The sequence below is a fragment of the Molossus molossus genome, unplaced genomic scaffold (assembly GCF_014108415.1).
Source record: "Molossus molossus isolate mMolMol1 unplaced genomic scaffold, mMolMol1.p scaffold_m16_p_19, whole genome shotgun sequence".
NCBI lineage: Eukaryota > Metazoa > Chordata > Mammalia > Chiroptera > Molossidae > Molossus > Molossus molossus.
In genome coordinates this window covers 52,117,513-52,138,385 of record NW_023425354.1, presented here as the reverse complement: position 1 = coordinate 52,138,385, position 20,873 = coordinate 52,117,513, and the positions used below count along the sequence as shown (strand labels likewise).

The 20,873-nt window shown below is 35.9% G+C and overlaps 1 protein-coding gene across 2 annotated transcripts in view; it reads right to left on the bottom strand.

Annotated features, from left to right (window-relative positions):
• The window catches only part of MAP2K4 (mitogen-activated protein kinase kinase 4), a 117,586-nt gene that overhangs the window by 78,970 nt on the left and 17,743 nt on the right, over positions 1–20,873 (bottom strand). For both annotated transcript variants that reach the window (XM_036268014.1, XM_036268015.1), the window contains one exon: positions 6,228–6,330. In XM_036268014.1, coding sequence (XP_036123907.1) covers positions 6,228–6,330 — 103 coding nt within the window. The remainder of the gene's footprint in view (positions 1–6,227; positions 6,331–20,873) is intronic.

Below are 20,873 nucleotides of genomic sequence, written 5' to 3'. Positions count from 1 at the left end.
GTTTGGAGATGCACCCTGGCCTGTTTGGCTCAGCAGTTAGAGTGTAGGCCTGTGCACCATGAGTCGCGCGTTCGATTCCGGCCAAGGGCACGTACTTCGGTTGCCGTTCCTCCCTGACAAGGGCCATGTGGGAGGCAATCTGTTGATGTGTCCCTCTCATGCTGATGTTTCTCTCTCCTTCTTTCTCTCCCTCACACTCTATTTTAAGATAAATAGAAAAATATCCTCCAATGAGGATCAAAAAAAAAAAAAAAAAAGTTCAGAAATAGGAAAAAAAAAAACCTTAATGCTGATGTATGCTAGCGGTTTTCACTCTTAGGAATTAGCCAGAGATGTCCTAGGAACTTTGGGCAATGAGGTCACACAAGACCACAGAGCCCTCTCCCTTCTCATAACCACTTAGCCTATGAGGCTTATGCATGAGGTTTTATTTGAAGAAAGTAGCACACGACTGGGTCAATTCATTCTCTCTCTCTCTCTCTCTCTCTGTCTCTCACCCAACTCCCTCTCTTCTAACTCACCATATAAAATAGTGAAAGTTACTATTCTAATTCAAGGCCTGAACTGAGATCAGTTAAGTGACACAGAGAGACTAATGTTGCTGGGATGGAAACCAGGACTCCAAAATTACCTAAAATGGTTAATCGAAGATAATAAAGTTTAAAAGATAAAGTTTCCACAATTTAAACAGCAATAAGTGCTTAGAAGATTTATAATTACTGTTCTACTTTTAAGACAAAGTTCTACTGAGAAGGTTCATCGTGGAATTAAAAATACTAATGATTAACTTTAAAACTTCCTAGATATTCTATAGCACAAACGGAGCCATTTTCTGCTCAAATGTAATAAAGATACATGAGATACTAGAGATCCTCTCGGTCTCAACAAACTTAGAACATATGGTTCCAAAATGTTTAACTTAAGCCTCAAAATGTATCTGCACACATCAGTATTCATTTTCAATGTTAGTTTTTAAGCTAGTCTTTCTTCTATTACGATTCTGATATGTTGTAAAGATAAAAGGGCTGTTCTTTCAGAGTAACAACTGTACTGGGGCATTATAGATGATTTAGTATGCTGAGAGCATTCACGCATTATTCAGCATGATGAAAGCATAGAATATAACAGAATACCTGCTACTGTTCGTGTCAAGTTATGTACAGAACATGATTTTAGCACAAGCCTGTCACATTTATAAAAATGCCTCTGGGGTATCAAAAAGACTTGCAATGCCTAGTAATCCAATTCTGATGAAAATTTAAAAGGTAACCCACACATTTTCCTTTTACTCTTCAGTGTTACAGCCTAATCTTTCACTTAACGAGCCAAGGGGCAAATGTTAACATCTGTTACATCTAGGTAGTAGGTACAAGCATCTCCATAAAACTCATTTTTTATACATTGGAAATGTTTATAATAATTTTAACCAACGACAATTAAAAACAAAGGTTTCCTGTTCAGGTTATCTCCTCACTCTCCACGAGTTTACATAAAAAGAATCTCTTTTTTAAAGAAAGTAATGAAAAACTGAGAGATTTAAACAAATTTTCTGAATGCCTGAAAGCAGACACACTAAACAAAGCAAAACTGGTCAATCCCATGAGAAGGGACTCTATGGTTTCAGACTTATCAGCCAACTGCAGGCAGGACTTTATTTAGATTCCATTTCAAACTATTTTTCTGAAAAAAGCTGAAGTAATTTACTTATTAGATGATATTCAAGATTTATTCTACTAGATGTAATAATGGTATTATAATTACTTTAAAAAAAAGGAGTCCCTGTGTTTTAGAAATACACCCTGAAATATTAATAAATGAAATAATATGTCTGAAATTTGGTTAAAACTAAGGGATAAAAACAATATTGGCCACATTAACTGCTGACACTGCTAATGCTGATTGATAAATATATACGCACCTACCACTCTCTAGTTTTATATATATTTGCAACTTTCTATAATAAAAGATTTAGAAAATGGTAATAAAGAAAACTAGAGCCCATAAAATATAGTGGGAGGGCCTGGTTAGTGTGGCTCAGTGGACTGAGCATCGTCCCATGGACTGAGAAGTCCGGGTTTAATTCCCAGTCAGGGCACACGTTCAGGTTGTAGGCTTGGTCCCCAGTAGGGGGTGTGCAGGAGGCAGCCAGCCGATAGATGTATCACTTTCACATAGATGTTTCTATCTCTCTCCTTTGTCTCTCTAAAAAAATCAATAAAAACATATTTTAAAAGAAAACATGGTGGGAGGGAGCATACAACAGAGATGAGAGATAAATAATAGTCCCAACACAACCTTAAAGGGGATTCACAGTGGAAAGGTATGAAAGCCTAGAAACAGGTGAGTTCACTAAAAGTCTTTCTGGAAGAAAGGTCTAGTCAGTTCCTCCTTTCCTCTCCACCCTCCCCTCAAAGTAAAAATAATAATAATAATAATAATAATAATAATAAAAAGAGCATGTCTCTAATAAAAATAAGCATACTATTTGGGAAGAACAAGGCCTCTGAGGGTGAATGCTGGTTCTACTTATCACTCTGGCATCTAGAATACTCAAAGCCTGACAGTCAGCTCTCAAACCCTTCACAGAAAACTAAAGTCAAGCTCACCAGCTGACCATCAATAGCCAGAGCTTCCAATCAGCCTTCAAATTTCCTCATCTTCAACCATCTATGGACAATCAAGAATTATACCAGGGAGGGGGAGGGGAGAATCAGTGGGGGGAAAGGAGAAACATCTGTAACCAAAATAAATTAATTAATTTAAAAAAAGAGAGAGAATTATAAGATGGTGTGGGACAAAACTAATACAAAGGAGAAAGACAAGGATAAAAGAAAAACTGACCCTTGAGGAAATAAATTACATAGAGGATAGAAAAAACTTTAGAATTCCAGATTTTACACACATAAATTAATAATATGATACTAAGAAAAAGCCACAATCAACTTGTAGAAATTAAACCAAAGTAGAATATTCTATATTACTCAGAAAATAAAGGAAATCTAGGATACAGAGCAAAAACACAGAGATGGAAAATATGAAAGAAGTCAGAGACCTGGGGAATTCAAGAGATCCACATCCAAATAACACACATTTCAGGAAGAAATAGAAAAAACATGAAGGAATCTATATAAAAAAAAAAAAAAAATTGAAGAAATTTTCTCAGAAACAGATACATGAATCTTCAAACAGAGAAAGATGATCCAACACTAAGCATATCCTCATATAATTATAGAATACCAAGAACAGAAAAATGCTAAAAATTTCTAGTGAGATAGAAATAGGTAACATATAAGTAACATCTCTGCTACAGTAACATAGGTCTATACATGGTACCCCAAACTTACTTACCTTATACTTAACACTTACCAGAATGCCATTCTCCCTTCTCTCCACCTATCTATTCTCTACCTAGTCTCTATTTGTCTTTCAAATGCCAATTCAAATTTTATTCCCTTTGTGAAACTTTTCACTAAGTTTTAAGTGATCTTACCCCTGCTGCACCATTCATTAATTTGACAATCAATCTGTGTTACCTTAGGCCTTACTTCTGAATTGGGATAGCCAACTATCATTTCTTGGAATTTATTTAAACTGTTGGTTCACAGAAAATAAGAACACAGTCTTCATTTGTTTGTTTGTTTGTTTGTTTGTTTGTTTGTTTGGTTTTAATCTTTTATAGAACCCTGCAGCCAGGAGACATCAAATGCCACATAATCTGAAACTTGTTCCCGGACATATCTTAACTTCATTAGTTACTTATAGTTCATCTTACCTTTTCCTAAATTCATGAAAAAGTTTTATATTTATAATCTGTAACTAAACTTCAAGAAAATTTTAGGAGGAAACAAAGCCCCTACCAATTGCAAACTACTTACCCTGAACAGTGACCAACAGTAACTTTCAGTGCCTGACAGCACACAATTCAGAGGAAGAACACAAAGGATGCCGTTAGGGAGGGTGGGAGGGCAGAGGAAATGTGCTGCCCTAAGAGTGAAACAGCTGCGCTGACCAATGACCAAGCATGTGGCTGCTATCCCGATCCAGATAATAAACCAGTGCAGCAATAAAATTCAAACAAAGTCTTGGTCTAAAGTTTAACACATCAAAATCAAATTCCAGAGATTCTATCAAATAATAAAAATGCCTCTTACCGTGCCCTCTCAAACTTTGAACACCTTCTGGGAAGGGACAAAGTACAAGAAATCTAGCTGGTTATAGGATTATTATACAGTAGGTTCAACCAAAAATAAAAAACCCAATTGACTAAAATTTTGGAAGAAAGCTTTTTTTCATCTTTTACTGCTTACTTTAATTAAAAAGAAAGAAAGAAAAAAAAAAGATAGAGTTTTGTCCATGAATTCCCTATAAGTGAAGAAACTTCTGAGGGAAGAGAGTTCCAATATATGTGAACATTTTTCCAGTTCTAATATATATAAGCCGGGTTGTCTTTGTCCAAGGGGGCTTCAAAAAAGAAGACAAAGAATGATTTCTTAAGTTTGGTGATTATTGCATAACCTTTCTTTCTTAGACTTCAAATATATGGTTCAGTAGCAACTAAGGTAAACAGATTATGTTCAAGAATTAGTTTTATACCAGCTTTCACTAAAAATTCTAGGAAAGAAGGAAGGAGATTCTTTAAGAGTGTTTCCTTGCTGCTGAGGCTGACTCATTAAGAAATACTAAGAGTTTCCTTCCTCAATACTACAGCCCCACTTGATGTTTCAGAGAAGCTAAAAAGGTTGGGACTCCATACTGAGCACTGACAAGAAATCCCATTATGACCATCAGCCTAATTAAAACTGACAGACACTATTACCAGTCAAATAAACTGTTACTCCACATTTCATTTAAAATATCTTTCATTCCCTTTAAAGTTACAGGTGGAAGCATAAGAGCAGATACACAGGCATACACAGTATTCCCTTTCAGGCGGCTATTTTAAAATTAAAATATTTTCGCCCTGGCCGGTTTGGCTCAATGGTTAGAGCATCGGCCCGCAGACCAGAGAGACCTGGGTTTGGTTCCCGCTAAGGGCATGTACCTTGGTTGCAGTTTGTCCCAGGACCCGGTTGCGGTCATGTGGGTGGCAACCACTCGATGTCTCTCTCTCGATGTTTCTCTTCTTCTCTTCCTACCTCTCTCCCTCCTACTCTATCTGAAGATAAATGCAAAAATGTCCTTGGGTGAGGATTAAAAATAAAATAAAATAAAAATAAAATATTTTCAACATTCCTACTTCAAGACACTCTTCCTCCTACCAATTTGTTACTGTTTGAAAATACAATGCATACCTAACATCAAAAGACAAGAAAATAGCAATAAATGTGACTCTTTGGGAAGAATAAATATACTTGTAGTCTAATAAGGTATGAATACAAATTGTTGAGAAATTATTAAAAACTAAAAAATAATTTATTCTGACAGCTTTTTAAACCATACCTTTCAGCACTCGTTTTACACTTCTCAATACCAGAACTGGGTGAAATTAATTTTTATGGACATAAATATAAATGTAAAGTCACTGGTTTTGACCCTGTTCATGACAGGTTTTGTGAGGGGAAAGACATTATCTATTAATACATTACTTGGAGTCAATCAAAGGTTTCTGTAAAATTATTCTGAAGGTATTATTTTAAATTAACAGATGTTTTTAATAATTTCAGTGAGATGTTATAATATCACATCTATTTTTCAATAAAAAATATTCAGGGAACAAATTTTAAAAATAACCACTGACACCTACACACTGACATATACATACTGTGATGTGACATGTGTATTTACTATGACATGGAATACTCACAGGAATTCTGTTTATTAAGAAAAGAAATTTATTTTGTCACCTCGTCAGTAGAGATGATTAATATAGATCTACAGGGGAAGAATTAAGTTTCCTAAACACCACTTACAATGTAACTGGAAATCCAGAAAGAAAGGTATAAACAATATCTTCAGTTTAGTGAGAGAGAAATGGAAAAGATATAAATATATCTGAATCTTTTATCTATTTTTACCTTCAAGTAAACTTTAAAAAGGGAAAATTGTGTTTACCTACTTCAAACTACAGCACCAATATGTTTCTATTCAAGTTCAAATAGTAGTATTTCAAATGGACCATAAAAGTAATGGAAATACCAATGCTTCAACTCAAAAAAAATCATAAAATACAGTAACTTTTATAACCTTTGCTTAAGTGGAGCCTTTTACTTGATTACAGAAATACTCACATGTGTGGGTTTTGAACTCCTGTAGGATTGGGATTCAGAGTAAACCTTGCTGTAGATTTGAAAGGTGGATTTGCAAAATTCAACTTCAGTGCTTTGCGTTTACCTAAGAAATAACAAATAAAAAGTAAAAGTTTCAAGCACTATAAAACAGGTACTGAGGGCATAAGTAATTCAGACCAAAGGGCAGAAAAATTTGCTTTAACATATAGTTAATATAGTATTTTTAAAGGCAACAAAGAATTTCCAGAATTAAGAAACAGTAATAAAGTTGTTACCATCCATAAATTACTCATTATGCTGCCAGGAAAACAGAAAACACTCAGTGCTTCAAGTTTACATTGTTCAGAGAAGCTAACACATTTGCAAATGAAAATACCACCATAAAAATCATTTACCTCAGCAGCTGTATTAAAAAATGCTAACCTACTACCTTTCCAATATTATACTTAAATGAAAACCATTTTCCCTCAAATGCAATATAAACAACTGAGTGTAGAATCTGAAGCATTCACAACCACAAGACAAAAAGATATCATGGTAGAGTCAATTTCAAATTAATAACAAAGGTATGCCAAATAATCATTTATTTGGAGCAATTTCTTTGGGGTAGGAAAAAAGACGGTATGTTTTATATTAAACAAACAAAACATGTCCATTATAAAAAGCCAGAAAATTCAGAAAAGATAAAATAAAAAATATATAAAATTATATATACACCTTTAAAATATATAGGGTCTTTAAAAATATATTTATATACATGTTTAAGTCCAATTACCCCAAACTAATCACTGTCTATTGCAGACTATTTTCCATACATACATTATTTTTTTCTCTACAACTGAAATCAGACTGTCACAGACTGTCACACCGTTATGTAACATGCTGTACCCACTGACCATATTTTTTTTTTATGTCAATAAATCTTATAAGCCATTTTTTTAGGATTCTAGTATATGGAAACTTTGTAACACAATTGGGTTTTTAAGCATTTTTAAGCCCATCTTAGTTACATTACATTTTAAGGACATTTTTCCAGCACTCACTCTTCACAGTTTATTATACATCTCTGAAATCCAAATATTTTCCCACCTCCGTGGATTCAAATGATGTATTAGAGAGCTCAGCCTGCTCAGCCTGGTGCTTCCAGTGGGATTGAGCGTTTGAGTGTGCACACTAGCTGGACAAGACTGCAGAAGAGCTCCTGGCCTGGTCCCGGGATGAGCTCTCATGAGTGCGCCTTCCACAGGATGTGAGTTCCGAAGACCAGACACATCATTTTCAGAAATAAGCACAGTATGACATGAATTTTTCACATAATTTGCCTTTCAGGTATCAAATATTTACTTTATAATCATTTTTACTTGACAGCAAGTATTCTATTATTCTGTTAAGGAAGGACATTCTAACTATACATGCAAAAGGTCATCTATGAAAAATAGCAGATATGGCTGTATTAAAAAGAAAATTCTGTACATTACAAAAAAACCTTTAAAAATTTTAAATGAAAAGTCCAGGAAATCCTTGCAAGACAAAATCAGAAACTCTAAATATATAAAAACATCACGCAAATCAAGAAAAATTTAAAAATTGGCAAGGGTATAAACAGTAAAGAAAATTATGAAAGAATTATGAAAGGCACTAACACTGAAAACAGTTAAAAATTTTGTTTATGTGAAATTGGTAAACTTTAGAGGTTTTATTTTATACATACACACATATATTTTTAATGATGAGATATTGATCAAAGTGACTAAGTAAAATAATCACTAGTACAATACATTGCTGGTGGAAAAGTAAACTAATATAATTTTTCTGGTGAGAGGTTCAGCAATATATAAGAAAGACTTTTAAATAAATGTGCTCTTTTACTTCTTGGAAATCTGTCTTTAGGCAACATTTATTTATTTATTTATTTAATCCTCACCCGAGGACATTTTTCCATTTTTTGTTCAGGTAGAGTGGGAGGGAGAGAGAGAGAGAGAGAGAGAGAGAGAGAGAGAGGGAGAGAGAGAGAAACATCGACGTGAAAGGGACACATCGAGTGGCTGCCACCCACACAACCAACCAGGGCCGGGGACAAACTGCAACCGAGGTACGTGCCCTTAGCGGGAAGCGAACCTGGGTCTCTCTGGACCGCAGGTGGACTCTCTAACCGCTGAGCCAAACTGGCCAGGGCTCTTTAGGCAACATTTAAAAGCAGATTATTCTCAGGCCCTGAAACCTGATGGAATTTGCCCTGCTGGATTTTGAAATTGCTTTGGACTGCTAGCTCCTCTCTTCCTTCAATTGTCTCCCTTTATCCATTCAATTTTATCCAGTGACTGACCCACCACTGTATCTTGAAAGCAGATAACTTGTTTTTTTGTTTTTACGTCCAGAGACAGAGGAATTTTGTGTCAAAATGGATGGCACTCAGTCTCAGCCATACCCGACTTAGATTATTTTAGTGATGAGTTTCAGACAGTTGAGCTGATGATGTCCAGGTGAAACCTGGATTTGACATGAAGGGTGAATGTACTTTGCATGTGGGGCAGATGTGAATATTTGGGGTCCAGGAGGCAGACTGTAGTGAACTGAATGATGAACCCCAAAGATACCAAGTCCCAATTCCTGGAACTTATGAATGTTACTTTATATAGCAAAGTTTCTAAATAGGAAATTAAGTTAAGGACTTCTGCAATCATAAATTTGAAGCTCAAAGCCCACAAACACCCCAAATCAAAAGCTGAACACCACCTGTCATATGAAGTATGTCTGAAACCACCCAATATATCATCTATGATCTCTATATGGAGAAAAACTGATATAAGACTAAGATCAAATGCAGGACAATAATACAGCAAAGAATCACTGTGAAAACTGTCCAAAGAAAAACACCAAACTTGGCCCTTTCTTCAAAAGTTCAATTTGAGGTGACAGTAGCTACCTCTGCAGGCAAACAGAATATATTACCTACAATTAAAACTTACTCAAACTGCTTTATTGAAAATAAATATTTATATATAACACACATACACAGAGATTCTTTTTCAGCATGGCAGTCACATTTAAACAAAAGTAAATTGGAGTCTTCAAGGACATTTACTGCAAAAATAAACAAGCACATGTGTAATAGAATGTGACCTAACTTACATAAATTAAATTTAAACACACTCTATACTTCAGAAACATCTGCAACTATCTTGAAAACTAACCAAGTATATATTCTGATCTTTCACTGGCAAAATACACTAATTCTATGAAACTTCAAACCTCTTTAAGCAGAGAAGACTGAGAGCCTACAGCTGGTGCCAGAGGGTTAGGGTAAGACCAAGTTCTCGAACTGTCCAGCTCCCCAAATGATGATCGGTTTAAGATGAACTCACAAGGCAGTATTGAGGAGGAAAAGGAACAACCCAGACAATCAATCAAAGGTGAGATTCAGGAGGAACAGAAAGAAGCAACTTTTATAATCTTTTAGGGAGGATATTTCTGGCTATCTGCAGATCTGTAGATATGAGTCCTTTATTTAAACATCCCTCCTCCTATTAACTTTCCCTAGGAACCTCTTTAGGACTGGTATTTCTCATCTTTACTTCTCTTTCTCAAAGGCTACAAAAACTAAACTGTAAAGGCAACCTGTCACCATGTAGTCAATATTTTTAATGACCAAACTACCAATAAATAGCTGCTCTTTTATGCCACAACTAACAGTCCAAAGGCCCTAGGTAGGAATAATCAGTCCCTCTTAAGGAACTCCCACTGCTACCATAGGGAATTCCCTAGAACCCAGGATCACAAAAAGTGATAGTTTGAAGTACGATATACAAGTCACTCATATAATACTTTCAAGAAACTGGTGACTGACCTACAAGTATTCAGAGCACCCTACCTAAGGTAGGGAGATGGGGTGCCTTAAATTCTCATTTCTCCCTTGACTTTAATCTTAGTACCTTATTTTCAAAACAGAAAGATAATCCACAATAACTTTTTACAAATAATTATTTGTAATCACTGGTTATAAAATGAGGAACACACAATTCTAACTATGTAACTTTATATTCAAACACTTTCAGAAGTGAGGAAATAAAAGTGGTAGACAACAACTTATTTTCATTTCCTTTTCTACCTAAATTACTACAGTAATGAGTGCCCTACTTTATTTCATATGTTTAAGAAAGTAAAAGAGGAAGTAGGTTGGACTTTGAATAGAAGAACTGAAAAACTTTGTGAGTTCTATCCTAGACTTACAATCTCAGGCATTCCAAGTATTAAATGAGTTACTATCAGCTAATATTATATGGACTCTCTTCTCTTCCAGTCTTTGATACATAACAGTGAGCAATTTCCAAAAATTCATAACTCTCACTTGGAATTTGGAATTCCCATCAATAAAATAAAACACTGTTATTCATCCATGCAGCTAAGCATTTTGGAAACTAAACTGCTCTGAGTTTGCTTAAGAAACCAAGTAAAAGCCCCAGTCGGTTTGGCTCAGCAGTTAGAGCATCAGACCTCGGTCCAACGGGTCTGGGGTTAGAGTCCGGGCAAGGACGTACCTGGGTTACAAATACAATCCCTGGCCTCAGCCAGGGTCATGCGGGAGGCAACCAACTGATGTGTCTCTCTCACACTGATGTTTCTCTCCCTCCCTCCCTCCCTCCTTCTCTTCCACTCTAAAAATCAATAGAAAAACATCCTCAGGTGAGGATTAAAAAAGAAACTAAGTAAATATGCCAACAGCCCCCCTTTACCACATTTTGACACTTTTGTAAAAGATGGATTTGGAAGTCCAGTGTAATAATTTACATAGCCATACGTGCAGAAATATCACAGTTATACACAAGCTAGTGCCAGGCAGTGGAGACAAAGATAGACAAGGTCGCTATATCCACAAAGAATGTTTTGTTTGGCATCTTGCCAAAAGTATAAAGGACTATGGTAGGAGGAGGCTCAAGGATAGGAATAGGAAAGAAAATTATTTCTCATAGATGCTAAATGATCACCTCTGAAATACTGGTAAGGGTAAAAACAGGGATATTTCTTCCGTATAGTCATTTACACATGAGTAAAATCAAGATAAAAACAATCCATTACTTGGCAGAACTGCTGTGGTGGGTATTAATATACCTTAAAAATACAATAGCTGATAAACAGCAACTATGAAAAAAATGATAACTACTATGATACTAGTTATAAGTATTAAAACTGATTGAAAAGTTAGTTTATTAAGTTTATAAAGAAGAAAACAACTGGAAAAAGTTTGATACATGTTAAACCAACAAAATATATGAACAAGGAAGGAAAGAAATTCAGCTTGCTGTATAGTACTATTCCATAAAAAGCCCTATTCCTACCCAAATCCAGCTTCACTGGTGCTCAATTAGAAATTAGAAAAAACAACATGGAATGATAGAGCCAGCTTACCTAGTTTTGAAACTCAGCTCTGCTACTTACTAGCTATACACTCTTGGGCAACTGACTTCACCTCTCAGCCCTAGTCCCATTCCTGTCAAATGAAATTAATATTACCATCCTCAGAAGGGCCTTGCAGGAGTAAAGGAGTTAGTATGCATAACAGTGTCAGCCACACGGTCACTCATGTTTTCTAGCTTTTATTATCAATTATGTCAAGGTCTACAATGGCCAACTCCTAAATTAGGGTGGTATTTCATTAACACCAATCAATGCTTCCTCAATGTTAAACATTTTCTTCATCTGACAAGCCTTGACCTCTGAGGCTCAGATGACAAAGAAAAAACAAATAATTCACCAACGGCCATTCTGACTTCTGGCAGGTGATTCATATTCCTTTATCAGTTCCTGAAGGGCTGCTGTTCTGACACAAGGGCATAACAATTTCTGTCAAACACTTATAGACTCTAGACAAAGGCAAAAATGGGCATTTTACTTATCGCAGACTACACTGTACTATGAGGCTCTTGTTTGTTTAACAGACATCTTCAGGAAGAGTTCGTAGGCATAAAAGCCCCAAATTTGCACCCAAGTTGATCTTCCAAGAAGGAAAAAAAAAAATTAATTCATCTCTACCATAGTAAATTTCATGGAATGAAGTTCACAATATGCCTTAAAATCCTTCCAAATCTAATATAAGAAACTCACAACTGATTCTTCATTCTCTGATTCAGCTATCAGTTCATTGACATGATTATATGAGCCCCTCTATGATCACCAATTATTTTAACTCAAGTATGCAAAATGTCATTATTATGGGTTTCTATAGGTAGCCACAACTATGAGCTAGAAATTAAAACCAAAACCAGCATCACTTCTGATCAGACTCTGAGTCACATGTCTACTACCAACAAGCAAATATAATTCCTCAGGCTAAACTGGCCAAGTCCTGATTAGTCCAAACTTCTCAAAAATACTCAGGGAGCCAGCTGCTGCAGGAAGACCCTGCTGGGATTACCAACACAGCACAAATGTCAAGGCTTTATTGAAATAAACAGGACTTGAGATGCTTGTCCACATAGTCATTAAGGTAGAATCAAACAGAGTCTATTGAGCAGAATCTTGGATTTAGATCTCCACAGTTCCAAATTCTTCTGTGAGGGCCCCAGGTTTATTGAGGGGCGAAAAGAAAATACCTTTGTCTGAACTACTTAGCCCCAGGTGAAGTCACTACCTTCTGAAATGGAAAACTGAGGGGGTAGGGGGGCAGATGTAAGGGCCTTACTTAGGAATATGATAGCAAATATCTCAATTAGAAAATAAACAAAGAACATAAACAGGTAATTAACAGATGAAAGAATACAAATAATAAACCATTAACATAAAAAATGTCATCAAATCCTTCTAGTCATCCAAAAAATTACAGTTCAGTTTTTACCTTTAATACCACACATACATAAAAAGAATCCTAATATCAATGTCAATAAAGGTATGAAGAAGCAGGTAGTCTCTTCTGAACTCATAACATAGCTGTACTTTTACATCGATTTGTAGTTATTTGATATCTACCTTCCCCACTAAACCCTAAGCTCCAAGAGGGCAGAAATTATATTTCTCATGCACTTCAATGCCTAGAATTACACCAGATACATCAATCTTTAACACCTATTCACTAAACAAATGAAAACAGGCAAATGATGAAACAAATCACTGTTATGAATATAAATTGGTTCACTTTCTGAGGCCAATACTAGCAAATATCTCAGACTGTCCTTATAATTAATCCACTAACTCCATTCCTAAGAATTTATCCTTTAGGAAGTTACAGAATATGCATATAAAGTTACTCAAAGCCACTGATATTTATTACAAAAATTATGCACATCTTTAGCTGGCATACATACTACCACCAAAAAAACATACACCATAAGTGATTATTGACACCAGAAAATTTTAATAACTAGTAAGGGGTTTTTTTTTAATCGGACAATAAGGAATGAGTCTAATAAATTATCATTTTAGCAAACGCATATATGAGCATAATTTATAATACACACAGGTCATTCTCCAAAATATCACTAGTGATTAATTCAAGGTGCCAGAATTATAGGGTTTTTTTTTTTCCTTTTTCTACATTAAGAATCTATTGTTTCTATTTCAGTTAGACTCGCCTTGCTACTCATACCAGAGCTTTCTAAAAGAGATCAATCTTACGGAGGCCTAGAGAAGTTTAAAAAAAAAAAAAGAAATTGGCTTTAAAATACAAATACAGGCACTTTCATGTACCTATTAATATACCTTGGACACTTCCATACCCTATCATTTTGTAATATTTCACAAACGATACCTTTTGAGATTTTGAAGGTATATGGATCAGTTAAATTTAACAATATTTTAAACTCCCAACTAACTAGGAAAAGCTTATCCAACAAAATTGCCCCCGCAGTGCCGTGATCCAATTATTTTGCAAGCACAGCCTCCACAGGAATCTAAAGAGTTGGAATTCCAGTTACACACTCCCTACAGAAGGTTCTAAATGGATCCCAAAAGGTGATCATTATTACTGTCATCACAACCTCCACCCCAGTTTAGGGGAGAAAAGGGATGTCTCTTTAGAGTGCTCTTACAAACCATTATCCTTCACAGTCCTTACTAGGAAAGGCCTAACCTGCTATGCATCTGCAGTAATTCCATTCACAAAGAAGCACTACTGCTATACAAGATGTTGAGTTCCAGCCAGAAGGGGGAATGGTTACATCAAGCAAGTCGGTAAAATTTCTCAGCACCTTGTCCAGGTACTCACAACTTTAAATCCATGTAATGCTTAAAATTCAGCCAAATCCACAGGGCATTTATGTTCTTAAGCCTCAAATTTGTGAACAAACCCACAGCGGTCCCATGAAGACAAATGAGACCACAAACGCCATGTTGGTCAACTCCAACAAGTTTCTATAAAATGATCCCCTCTGTGACCTGTAGGCCCAAGAGTGACCTGACCTCTGCCTCCCAATCAAACCCTTCAATATTCTAATTAAGCTTCTCATCAGCTCCCCAAAGTTTTAAGTTACTGTCTAACCATGCACCAAATTATGAGGGTTTCTGGAAAACTATCCACATAACTGACTCTTACTTTGTGATAGCCATCTTTCTAGTAGGACAAGGCACATAATACACAAAGTTAGAAAAGCTGTGTCAAGAAAAGTCATGAGGCTTGTTCTGATTTGCATCAATACTCCAGAGCCCGTGCAGTGACTCCCAGCTGACCTCGCTGTAGAGGTAGGTGCACAAATCACACGGCAGATATTCTCAGAACAGCGCGCTTGAACTCTTCCAGGGAACCAAGTGCTCACGGGTCTTATTACGTCACATTTATCTTCCCTGCTTGGCAAACACAACACTGTCATTACCACCATTAACTCCCACCACTCGTAAATGAAATAAGCACACCATCAGTATTTTTTCAATCAGTGTTCCAAACCTTTTTTATGTGTGTCATGATGTGAAGAAAAGAACATCCAGCCCTGGCAGGTTTTGCTCAGCGGTTAGAGCGTCGGCCCACAGACCAGAGAGGCCCGGGGTTCAGTTCCCACTAAGGGCATGTACCTCGGTTGCAGTTTGTCCCCGGCTCTGGTTGGGGTCGTGCGGGTGGCAACTTCAATGAGTCTCACGTCAATGTTTCTCTCTCTTCCTCCCTCTTTCCTTCCTGCTCTATCTGAAGATAAATGCAAAAAAAATTTTAAAAAAGAACATCTGTACAACACAATGAAGGAAAAACAGTTCTTGGCCAAAGGCACTGACCTAGAGCTCTGATAAGTAATTCCAGGACACAGGGCTTCAGAGATTTGTCTTTCAGCTGACAGGTAACATATTCACAGAAGCACCCAAACTGAGGCGCTATCAAAACAACCAGATCTGACTTTTTCTTGAAAAGTTTACTTAGAATAATGTTAACAAGCACAAAACAAAGCCAGACTTCCCTTATCAGCCTAAAATACCAATAAGGACTCCCACCAGTAATAATTAATTAACTTTTCTACACTCAATCCTATGTACACTTCATTAGCAAGCAGATCAGAATAAAGAAAAAGGTAATTTACCCTCATAGTGAAGGTACTCCTTTGGTCCTAGGAGAAAGGATAGAGTATGTTGATTCTTTTCACAACAGAATAACAACCATCCGGTGGCCAAAGTGATACTGTGTACCCACACATCATTCCAGGTAACTGTAGGTTAGCCCATCTAGAAACAATATAGATTCAAAGCTGTGGGGTCAAATGTATGCAAGGTAGTTTTACTATAGATAGTTCTGTGATATAACAAAAAATATACAGACCTACTTTTAAAAAGTTTGCATTATGCCAGTTCGCTTTTACTAAAGAGCTACAATAGCACTTGTTTTTGCTAACTGAAAGAAATCCAGAGTACTTTTTGCTTTTACAAAAAGGCAAAAAATTAAAATACTGTTCAGTGATTTGCAGCAAGCGGTTACAGAGAAAGTGCACCCAGAGCATCCAGAGCTGCCCCGCCAAGCACCTTCCCTGGAACCTACACTCAACATCTCAGCATCAAGCGCCACAGATGTGACTATGTCTGAAGCATCTGTGCTTTATCCCAATTATTCTGTGCTTCCACTAGCAGCAAGATGTGTCTTAAGGTATCAGAAAAGCCTAAGAGAGCCTGTAAGAGTACCAGGCTTATCATAAAATTGAATGTAATTAAGAATTTCGATTGTGGTGAACAAAATAAAGACCTTGTGCAAGAGTTGAATTTGGGGTCTGGGAACACTCAATTTTTTTCCATATAAATTCATGATAATTGCTTCTTCCCTTTATACCATTTCAGCTAATTAAAGATTTCACAGGAATGCTCTACTTTTAGAGAGGCAGGGAAACCCATATTTGGTATTAGTCCCAGGTTGGGGGTGGGGAACCCCAAGGAATTTCCTAAGTGATAGGAATGTCTGTGAACAAGCTCCTTTCAACCAAACCAGAGTTTATGCTAATGAGGGATGGGGGCTAGGGGAGACCCTACAAAACTTCTGGAGGGGGCAAATCTCTAGAGAAATCAATTAAGTGATTAGAGGGTTATAACTTTTAACTCCATAGAGGAGAGAAGGGCTGGAGATTGAGTTCAATCACCAACGGCCAATGATTTAATCAAGCCTGCCTAGGTAATGAATCCTCCACTGAAACCCCTAAGCAGTAGTCTGGGGAGTTTTCTGGTTGGTGAACACATCCAAGTGCTAGGAGAATGACATACCCAAGGCAGGCAGGCAGGCATGGAAGCTCTGCACCACCTCTCCCTGCACACCTTGACCTATCTATCTCTTCTATTCGGTTGTTTCTGAGTTGTATCTTTTATAATAAACCGGTAAACATAAGCAAAGTGTTTTCCTGAGTTCTGTGAGCTGGTCTAGAAAATAACTGAACCTGGGTGGGATGGTGAGGAGACAGAGGTAGAGTATCAAGGGAACCCTAATTTGTAGACAGTGAAGCAGACAGAGTGTGAGTTACCTGGGCACCATATTTGCAACTGGATACAAAGTAGGGGCAGTTTTATTGGGCTAAACCCTTCAACTTGTGAGATGTTATGCTAACTCCAGGTAGACAGAGTCAGAATTGAAGTGAACTAATGGACACTCAGTTAGTGTCAGAAACACCTGAGTGTTAACATTTGAAATACTGAAAAGTAAACATTAAGATTTTCTAAAAGCAACAGAAGTCAGTTTCAAGAAAAATCTTTTTATTTTCATTAATACTCATAATTGATATGCTATACTATCAAAATCTATAAGCCTAAAACAAATTAAAAATATTCCAATCCAATTTAGATAAAGTAGAAAGACATCATTTATGAATATATTTTCTCTATAATATATCAATAGTTGATTTATAAACAAATATAACATATTATCCAGGATTATCAAGCCATGAGTCCTTCAAATACCAGGCAAATTCTTGATTTCATAAAGGTCTTTTTAAAGCAAACAATGAACATATACATATGACCAAATTTATGCTGACTCAGGAAAATCAGACAGTCATATTTATTTCTTTTTCTTTCTATTTAGCTCCATAATGGATCACAGTTAACATTTTATTACAAGCTGACTTCTCTCTGCTCTCCAGGAAACACTTGATTCCCTCATCCCACTGCCCAATTACCTTATTCCTAAAGTAAATAATTCACACCACCATTTAAAACTTTACCTATCATAAGCCTGCTTTTCACCATATGTCCTTAGGAACTCAGAAAGGCAAAAGAAAGAATCAATTTTGTTCATCCACAAGATTTTGCACAGATTTTAATTCAATTTGGAAAGACTGCCTGTGAACTTTTACTACTAAATGTCGTCTTTAAATGGCAATAAGGTTCAGTTTTAGTGACCATTTGTGGCTGGAGACAACCTTCACTCAAATGTGAGAGCCAGTTACTGCCTGAAGATAAGCTTTGTTTGGTGGCTTGCCTACCAAAAGCAGAAGGAAAGCTTTACTTCAAAGACAACTTCCCCAATTCTAAAGTACCATCAAAAGTTTAGCAGCAATTAACAAATGCAAAGGAGGGGCAAGAAACATCACACTATGTAATTTTTAACTAGTTGTCAACAGCATAGTACATCTATAAAGTAACCCTTTCTTTTTCAGGTATACACATGTTTTGAACATATGCATTCTTCACATTCAGAACCTAATATTCATCTGGATGATCCTGACTACTGGACATTAGATACAGCAGTCCAGTGACTCGGTACTTTATATAATAGCACCTGAAATATCACAGGAACTCAAATATTTAATTAATGAATAATCCAAGCTTAAGTGTTTGACTTAGCAACTTTAGTACAAATAGTTTTACTCAGACATCTCATTTGGAGGTTTTATCTGTATTTCTTGGTAAAGCTCATTTGTTGTTTCGTTTTTTTTTCTCTATTAAAATATGTATAACTAGAAGTTATGTAGGTTCTCTGAAAAAATTAGCCAGAAGCTCTAACTAGAAAAATGTTCCTTACTGATAGAACCTCATGACACATGAGTTAGTCAGCCATCTTCTGGTTTTTAAAAAGATAATTTGCCATTTTTAACTGTCTCAAGTTGCACAACATGTGACAATCTTTTATATACTCATTTTTTTTTCATTTCAGTGCTGCATTACACTATATATCTTTTTAAGAAATTTTAAGTAATGATTTGTGATCCAAATTTAAATTCAGATCCATCTGTGTTACTACCAAAACAAATAACAGAGGTGGAAAACGAGTAAGCATCTTCTACACAAAGCTTATATTGTATATGTATAAGCAATAACTGCAGCACGATTATACTCCTCTCACCAGCATCTGAATAGCTTCTTTGGACTCCATTGAATACTACCTCCCAATTTAAAAATCATTAAGATGTAAATAACACTTTCATTTCTTAGTGAACACAATTAAGTACTATTTGTTGCCCATAAGTATATTCTATAAATTGAAGTTTTTAAAAAATTAGAATAAAGTAGTATCAATGAAGAGTAAATCGCACTCAAAGAGGGTCTGTTGTAATCCTATCTACTTCTTGACTGTATAAGTACATGAAAATATACTGACTAAAGTTTCTCTAATTTGCTATTTACAAATTGTGCAAGATCAAGTCAGTTTCAGAATATGAAGGGGAGACTTCAATAATTTAGTTACAAGATGCATGACTAAACAGGAATATGAAAAAGGAAAGTTGGTTAAGAAGCTGTTACTTCTGAAGGGTGAATAATACACCTGTTAAACAAGAATACATCGGTCACTGAAAAAGTAATTGCTCATTGGAACACAAGTATTTCACCAGGTTTTTTTTAAATATCTGAATGAAAACTCTTATTTACTTCTATTCTCACCAAAGTACATGCCTTTTGATGACTAATTCTAGATCCCAAATACTGGGAAGGAAATGCCCAGAAGGACCTGAGTATTCTAAGCATTGAATATAATTTAATAAACAAAACTGGACTCCAGTTTAGGACTGATCTTAATTTAACAGAACTGGTCTCACATACCAACTGGTTCTACAATTTCATTAAAAAATGTAAAGAATTATTATTTGACATGGTTTTGCATTATCTTCAGAGATTTAAAAAAGTTAAAAAGAACAGATCGACTTGTATTCCAGGGTATGAAGGATAAATGTCCAGTTTTAATTCCCTCAAAGTTCAGAAAATCACAATAAATGTTTTTGTGTGTATGCATATATTCACATAAATTCACATTTAAGTCAGAGATGATCAATGCTTGCCTCTATAATTTACATTCGATGGTATGCCCCAAACACAAATTTATTTATTATTAATTTTTTGGCTGACTATAGCTACTATTTGCAGAACCCACAAATGTTTGGGAACACAAGTTAACCAGTTTCTCATGAAATAATCAATGTAGACAAAAATCACTGATGATGGACAAACCATCAGGTGGAGGCTGATGAGGAATGCTAGCTTACATGAATCACACTAACAGCACCTAAACCCACTGACAAATCTAAACAAGACCAACAACCAGAAATCACTGCTTCCTAATGTGTTGCAACAAGAAAAACACAGCTCTACCTATAAAGTGTTCTTGCCTTAAATTTGAATCTCTACGTGATCAAGCCTTTAGCTACTAATTAACAGGAAATACAGGGCAAAGAGGAACGTGTGAAATACTAATTACTAAAAGGACATAATCGGCCAAATCCAAAATGTGCAAAATGCTACCAAATACATGACCCAATTTTTTCAATGGCTAAATGGCAAGAAAAAAGAGATAAGAGGAAACTACTCTAGATCTAAAGAGATGTATCAACCAAAAGTACAATGTGTATGGACCTTGCTGAGATCTCAACTTGAACCAAACAACTGTAACTACGGCATCTGAGGAAATCAGAACATCGAGTGGCTATCTGATACCATTGTGTTTATTTAATGGTGTAATAACAGAATTGAGTTTATGTATGTAAGAGTCTTTATCACTTAGAAGATATATGACTGACAGAACTGTGGATGAAATCATCAGAATCAGCTTTAAGATATTTCAGGAGAGAGAGATGGTGAGAGAAGTAACGAGTGAAATAAGACTGGCTGTATATTGCTATGTAATGGGCACATGGGGGTTCATTACACTATTCTCCTTTTATGTGTGTGTGAAAACTTCTATAATTAAAAAATTTTTTAATTAAATAATGTTCTCTCTTCCACCCCTAAGTAAAAGAAAGTAGGAGAGACATAAATGTTTTTGCTAAAAGCATC